The following is an 8214-nucleotide window of genomic DNA, read 5'->3' as shown; positions in this document are numbered from 1 at the left end:
ACAATAAAAACTCTAGATCTAGAGTTTTGACGGTCGAATTTAACCTTAAACACCTTATAAAAGGGGGCAGCGGTGGCAGCGGCGTGAGACGACGGCGGCGGTGGCAACGGCTTGAGACGACGGCGGAGACGAGGAAGTACGAAGGAGAGGAGAGGAAAGAAGAGAAAGAGGAGGGAGAAGGAGACCAAAGCTAAGGGAGGAAGAAGCCATAGAGAGAGAAACAGAAGAAGAAAGGAGAGAGAAGGAAAATGGGGAAATGAAAAAAAAAACGGCTGAGGGTGAAATAAAGAGGGGCTGAACATTTAGGGTTTGTTGATTTTTTTTTAAATATATTCCGACGAAATATTCCGTCGGAAAATCAATATATTCCGATGAATTTATATTCCGTCAGAAATTTCAGACGGATTTCCGACGAATCTTTAAAATCCGTCGTAAATTTCCGATTGAATAAAAATCCGTCGGAATTTCCTATGTTTCCGACGGAATTAGGTGTCCGTCGGAAATAGGCCTATTTCTAGTAGTGCTTATCCTTGGAAGATTGAAAGGCTTGTACTATAAGGGGTCGTTTGGTTTGGAGTATTCATCAAAGGGAATGGGAATCAATTGCCCTCATTCCCTTTGTTATTGTTTGTTAGGTCTTTTTTCCCATTCCCTTTACCCTCTCCATTCTCCCAAATCCTCCCCACTTGATTCCCCACCCCTCTAAGGTATTTCCATTCCCATTACTTAGCATTCACCACCCTCGTACGTACCCACACCACCAAAAAAAACCCAGCCATCGCACCACCACCTCGCTGCCCTCCCCCCCTCGCCGCCGGAAGAATCACCAACTGTGTGATTTATAGTGGCCAATGTACACTGAAATATAATCGCGGACGTTATCAAAATCACCATTATAGTTGATGTTGAAGTCATGAATTCTTCCATTTTTCCACTTCTTGAAGGAAATTCATCACTAACAGACAATAATTTGATAAACTCGACCAGATTTTTACCAAAAGTGAAAAAAATTGCAACAATCGAACTAAAAAGTGGGGAGTGATAATCGATTCAAGAAAACAACTGCAATTAAACAATTGATGTCATCAAAATTACATGAAATTGAGTTGAGGTACTAGCAACCAATGATTAAAAAAAAATTGTAGAATTAATTTGTATTCAAAGATTTTTGGAAAAATTTTACCCTATTCAGTTCTTTGGCGGAGTTTTTCTAGAGGGATGGGGGAGGTGATGAGGGCAGGGGCGACAAGGGATGGGGGAGGTGCGTTGAGGGGCGGCGAATGGTGGTTGGGTGTTGGGGTGGCTAAGTGGTGACCGGAGAAGGAGGGAAGTGAAGAAAATAGGTGGTGTTGGGGTGGCCGGAGAAGTGGCTTGATTCCTTTTTTTTTTTTGTAAAACAAACAACATAGTAAATGTAGGGATTTTTTTTATTCCATTCCATTTCTTTTTCTTTGTTCATTCCATTCCGTTTACCCCGTGCCAATAAAACGGCCCCTAAATATACTTGCATGAATTAGGCAATGATCACATTCTAAAAACTGAAGTTCGTTTAGGACAAGGAAGACCTAGCCCAAACGTCGGGCTCTAACAACACCTACAAAATGTTGATGAATTCTTTATTTTTGTGGATATCAAGTTATCAACTATCAGTTGATAATGTTTCTATTTCGAAAAACTTGGTCAAAGTATGCTCATCTTTCATCATTAATTGGGAACTTTTTTTTTTTTTTTGAAAGACTAATTGGGAGCTTGAAGAAGCCCAACATTATCAAATTAACAATTGGATTATAAAAATCTATCTATATATATACTAAGACAGAGGGCACTCAAGCCGAAGCTCCACGTGTCACCTTGATATTAAAAATTTTCTCGCTCTTTTTTCTATCCTAAATAAAGCAATTATTCACTAAATTGTTAAGACCTTCTATTTTCCATAAGCATTATGCATAATATAGTTTTTATATGCTATAATAGTATTAATTGATCTTATATAATATTATTGGCCAAAAAATTATAAATTTTATAACTTAATAGTGCATATAGGCATATAGCAACAACATTTGTATACGAATAAAAAGAAAATATGACCATGCACACTTTTTATTAATATTATCAACCTAAAATAGTTTAAACAAATATCTAGCATTACTACAAAATTTTACACATAAATCTATCTATAACTAATATTAAAGTAATTACCGCTAACATCACCAATGTACATGTGTCACCTTCATATAAAAAAATTTCCCTCCTAAACTATTTGTGACATCATTCTCTCTCTTTTTTTTTTCTTTTTTCTTTTTTTCCTTTTCAAAATAAAGCTAATATTATTAATTATACATTTTTCTAAAAGCTTTTCTGACCAAAATGGCTAATTAAACAATTTATTATTTATTAGTGATAGTAGAGTTTGGATTATTTTTCCCTCTTTATTAATTCTTCAAAATTTCTATAATGAATCTAAAACGAATGTTAACATTTTTTAAATTTTATTATAACTATGAAGTTAATTAGAATATTTTTTTAGCTTAATTAATCTAACTAAAGGGATCGATCGCGATTTATTAAGTTTTGCTTAAAATATTTATATTACACACATACAAGTAAGTTCAACTATTTAAATCATGCGTTGCACGGGATTAACACAGTTCAAAATTAAAGCAATGCAACTTGAATTAGCATTCCAATTTTATTTTTTTTGTTTTATTTTTTTTTATTTTTTTTTTCTGAATAGGAATTAGCATTCCAAAATTAAACATTATTATACATCTTTTCATTTTTTTCAGCAAATTTCAATGAACAAAAACCACAAAAACGCACAATCGAAAACAAACAAAATCAATTTAAGAAAAAAAAATGTCAAAATCGATCAACTCCATCAAAATTAAAAAAAAAAAATTAATTATTGAAAGTCAAAGGAAAGGGAGAGAAAGTAACCTAAAGCTATCCTAAATAAAGCAACTATTCACAAAATTTGTAATACCTTCTATTTCCTATAGGTATTAAGCATAATATATATAAAAAAAAAATATCAAAGTTTGTGTATACTAGAATAGTATTAATTGATCATATATAAAACTTTATTGATCCCACATAGAATTTATTTTCATTATTTTTCTTATAGTAGAAAATTTTACAAAGTATTTCCACTATATTAAATCTACTGCTTATTCGCTACCCACAGTGGGTATGACTTTTGTACCCATACCCGCCTACTTTTCTGTCAAAGTTGGACCCATACTTGCTTCAATTGAGGCGGGTACGGTGCGGGACTTGCATTTTATGCCCATCTATCATCCCTAAATTTAAGTATATAAATAATTTAATAGGTAAAATAATAGTAGAATGATTATATAAATACCAGCGTTAAATCATGCTATGATATTTCTAGGAGCTATATGTTAGAGACTTAGGCCATGTTCACTTCTTGTTTAATTTCAATCCAGTTCAGTTCAGCTCCAATCAGTTCAATTCAGTTTAGTTCAGCTCCTAATTTCCTTCTCTCATAAAATATTCATTTCAGCTCTATTCAGTTCAGTTTAGTTCAGTTCTTCAGTCAATGCAAACATGCCCTTATGGCCTGTTCTGATTGACTGAACTAAACTAAACTAAACTTAAACTGAATATTTTATGAGATAAGGAAATTAAGAACTAAACTAAACTGAAAATAAGCTGAAGAGAACAGACCCTTAAAACGTAATTTGTCTTCTTGCTTCTTCAAACAATGTTATTCTTGTCAAATCTATACTTATATATTAAAAAAAATTCTTAAAATGCACTTTAAATTTAATTGTTAATATTATAAGATATTAGGGCTTCGTTTATTAAAAAATAAAATTAAGTACAACAATTATTATGTTGTTCGTTTACACTAAAATCGTATCTAGTTTAAAATTACCCAAAAAAGTTAAAAGTTATCTCAAATTGACATACACAAAAGCTTTTGTAATACAAAGAGACAAAAAAATCCAATATTCTTAAAAAATCCAATGGATTATTGGCTGGGGAGAAAAAGAAGGGGAGGAAGGGGACGGAAAACATATGAGTTTATTTTCCTTCAAATTTCTCCATGGTTAGCTAGAGAGATCAATATCTTACAAATTAATCTCTCTATTTTTCTCCCTTTCAACTTCCTTCCTCCCTCATTTGTTATCCAATTAAAAGATACTCTATCATTACATTTCCCATTATTTTCCCTTTCCTTCCTTTCACTCCATTTCTTTCAATTCAAACAAAATGTAATAAAAAAAATTATGATCAATGTAGATAAGATTTAATGTTTTAAACGTGCAATTTTTCATGTTATGATTTCATACAATCATATATATATTTAAAAAAGCACATTCTATACTTCTAGTGTAGTTTGAGATTATAAGCTTTACTTTATTATCATAATATCATATCACAATATATTATTCCTATCTCAATAAATTTGCTAGAATGAGATATGAGAAAAATAAGAAAATCACTAATCCCTTCACATCATCTTGGTTTAAAATTCAAATTCCTTTCTCTTTTTATTCTAACTTTCTCATATTTTGACAATGACATATGTTAGGATATTATTAGCTTTCTCATTTCTCATTCTAGCAATTTCCTTGACGAAAACCAATATCTATTGCACGTAATATCACCTAAACTCCCATCACATCACTACCATTAAACAATGTAGATGTTGAATAAAAAACCATAGATACTCCCTTAACTCTCACAAACTTGATTAAAAGACAGAAATTTTAGTCTGAGCATTAGCCTCTTAATAAGCAACTAATAACAGTGAAAAGATACTTAAGAGTTACGATCAATAGCCTAGAAGACCAACGATAAACTGATAGTCTCTAGAGTTACAAAGAAATAGCGAGGATTTTGATTTTTGAGAGATAGAATAATGAAAGAAAATTGACCAAATTGCTAACTAATTAAGTACATAATTACGGATAAATGCATGCATATATGTAAATAATAATCTTGTTGACTACAGGAAAATCGAATGAAGATCAGTCACCAAATCTTCCTGACTCATACTGAAATCCGATTCCATCTACAAGTAGCCAAAATATGATTGCATAAGATTATAACTTTATATATATGAACTAGTTTTAAAACAATTAAAGATTCTAAAGTCATCATACAATATATGTAAATCTTTTTTTATAAAAAGACTACCTTTATTTCAAATTATTTGCAATAATTTATGTCAAATTGTTGCAAATAATTTGAAACTGAGAAGGATCACCAACTAAAATGCTAAATATAAATAACTTTAAAAGATAGAGAGTATAATATAAAGAAAGATGAAAATACATACCTCAGCGACAATTGTTATATGGGATATATTACCATTGATAGGCACAACATTCATGTTTGTAATAAAGAGATGACAATCTTCAATCTTCATGGTTATTTTACTGAAAACTCCCTTTTGAATGACACAAGTAATTCTGATTAGGACATTATTATCACCAAATTGAGCATTGATCTCTGGTGGATTGATTTCTGGGATTGGCTTGTTGTTGTCATTCATTTTATCTGTACTCACATTTGAAAAATAGGAAAAATAAAAAATATAAAATATGGTCGTCCTTTTTTTTTTTTTTTTTTTTTGAAACAAAATATGGTCGTCCTTTATTTATTGACATATTGTTGAAACTTGCTCTAGCACCTTAATAAAGGTTCTTTTTTTTTTTTTTTTTTTTTTTTTTTTTTTTGTCCCAAAAAAAATGAAGGTTTCATTTACAAACAAAATAAATGTTTACTTCAAAATCTTCACTTTCATCAATTCTGATTTCCCAACATGTAACAACGACAAGAAATATCAATTAGTTGGATGGAGAATCTTAGGCTATGTTTATTAATTGAACTTATTTCAAATAGTATCATCAAATAAGACTAGGATAAGTCATTTAGATCAAATCAAATCAACATCTCCCACTCAATAATTAGGGCGTGTTCCGTTCCTCTTATTTTCACTTGTTACAGGTCTAATAAGTACATATAAGTTCATATAATCTAGTTAGATTAAGATAAGAAGTTCAGTCCATGATTAAAAAGTTTTGATAAGGGTTACCCAAGTTCAATTTACAACTAGAACAAGTTTTAATAAATTCAAATAAGTTAAGATAAATTCAAATAAGTAAAAATCAGGTATAGTAAATAGAAGTATAGAACACTAGCTTCCTTACTAAACTATTGACTATATTTAGGGGTTGTTCCGATTTATTGAAAACAACTGAACTGAACTGAATTGAATAGAAAAATTAGGAAATGAACTAAATTGAATTAAAATTAAGCTGAACATAACATGCTTATAGTTATATTGGTGTAATAATAGTTGAAATATGGACAATATTTGAAATTCTTTCCATGGGATCTAAACTAATGGACAATATATATATATATATATATATATATATATATATTTCTTGTGCTTTTGAAATATTACAATAAAAGCTATACATGGAAAATTTCGAGTCGGCATCAATAGTTCAATACTATCCCGATAATTGGTCATGAACACAAAGCTCAAAAAATTAAATATTATGTGTGAAACCAAATATTTTGGGTCAAGATGGTCAAGCGTAAGTCGAAACCTATCCAAAACTACCCAACCTAATTAAAATTGATCAAAAAACAGTTCTAATATTCAAACTTAAAATTTTGATCTTAGAATTCAAATTTCAACACTTATTTTCAAATGGTGGTAAATTTATTAGAAACTCCGTCTAAGAAAATCAAATGCAATAATAATTATTGATAGTATAATATCATAACCAATTTTTTTTTTTTTTTTTTTTAAAAAAAACAAAATTAAAACACCAAAAAAAAAAAAAAAAAAATCCTAATCGGATAAGATTAAATCACATCAAACTGAAATAGTTTAGATTATACAAACAAATTTCATATAAAATCAGATCAGGTAAATTGAACAAACATAATGGCCATAGATAGTCATATATATAAAAGACATGCAATCTATCATAACTTTAAGAGAGAAAATTAAAAGAAAATTTACACCAAACTTAATAGTTCTTCAAAAAAAAAAAAAAAAAAAAAAAAAAAAAAAAATAGAGAAAAAATTAAACTACTGAAACCCCCAATATTTTTTATGTAGTAAGTCATGAAAATGGGCAAATATATACTAATATATGCCGTTCATACATGTAAATGATGTGATTATGACATAATTTTTCCTCAAAAAAACAAAAAAAAATAATTATGACATGAATTAGATGAATGATACGAAGTATAAGTTACAACCACTAAAGCAAACTAATCAAATACTCTATATGAAAAGATAGGATGATTATGAGCATAATAGCCTTAGCTTAGATGGATGAATGAAGTAGAAACATAATAAAAGATGAAACTAAAATCAACAGAGATTATCTGATGAATTCTCTAGAGTCTTTCAAGGTGCAATACAAACCCCACAAACCCTCTTGGCCTCTTGTTGAATAATGTAGCAAACCTTGTAAATGTAATATCAACTTATGAAGTAATAGAAATAGATAATGTTGTCATCTGTGGTCCTATATTTATTTTCATTTTCACCCTTCAATTTCAAAGCTAGCCAGTGTACCACTCTTACCATAATAAGGATATACTGCTTTTCCTTAATAATTAATAATAATAGTAACAATAACGGGGCGTTTGGTAGGAGGGATAGGATTGAGTGGGATAAGAAGGTAGATTAATAGATGGGATAAGGATAAAAATAGTGTATTTCATTATTTGGTATGAGTTAGGATTAGATTGGAATAACAAATAAAAATACAAAATTACCCCTATTATCCTTTCTTCACTCTCTTCTTCTTTTTATTTCATTAAGGCTAGAAATGTCTTTTATCCATTAAATATAATCCACATCCCTTATACCACCCCCCCTTAGTTATTAATTTGGAGGAATAACTCCCTTTTTTATCCTTCTCCTAACCCCCCTCATAATCTCTATCCCTTTAAAGTTTAAACAAACAAAGGACATGTTAAATCCCTCCTCTTTTATCTTATCCCCCTCACTTTATCCCTCTAAGCAAACACCCTCTAAGTTAAATATGTAGTCCTATAAATAAACATTTAATAATAATAATAAATACATTTAAAAGAGAATGTATTCTAATCTTTCCTTTTTGTTTTTCCCAGTTGAAGTTTTTTTTTTTTTTTTTCTCAATCCTTTATACTTTTATTACTGCCTTCATATATGATTATCCGTAACAC

At 29.8% G+C, this 8214-nt stretch overlaps 1 protein-coding gene across 2 annotated transcripts; it reads right to left on the bottom strand.

Annotated features, from left to right (window-relative positions):
* Positions 1-4705: 4705 nt before the first annotated feature.
* LOC145569228 (transcription factor bHLH25-like) lies at positions 4706-7498 on the bottom strand. Of its 2 annotated transcripts, XM_081628594.1 has the most exons (3): positions 7390-7498; positions 5309-5532; positions 4706-5041 (listed from the first exon to the last, which is right to left on the bottom strand). In XM_081628594.1, the coding sequence occupies exons 2-3, from the start codon at positions 5522-5524 to the stop codon at positions 4976-4978; spliced, it is 282 nt and encodes a 93-aa protein (XP_081484720.1). In that variant the 5' UTR covers positions 5525-5532; positions 7390-7498; the 3' UTR covers positions 4706-4975. The 2 variants fall into 2 exon arrangements, with proteins under 2 accessions (XP_081484720.1, XP_081484719.1); XM_081628593.1 differs by lacking the exon at positions 7390-7498 and having other exon boundaries at positions 5309-5590.
* Positions 7499-8214: the final 716 nt, after the last annotated feature.

Source organism: Chenopodium album, chromosome 11, assembly GCF_948465745.1.
Source record: "Chenopodium album chromosome 11, dcCheAlbu1.1, whole genome shotgun sequence".
NCBI lineage: Eukaryota > Viridiplantae > Streptophyta > Magnoliopsida > Caryophyllales > Amaranthaceae > Chenopodium > Chenopodium album.
The sequence above is the reverse complement of the archived record's forward strand: the minus strand, read 5'-3'. Positions and strand labels throughout refer to the sequence as shown.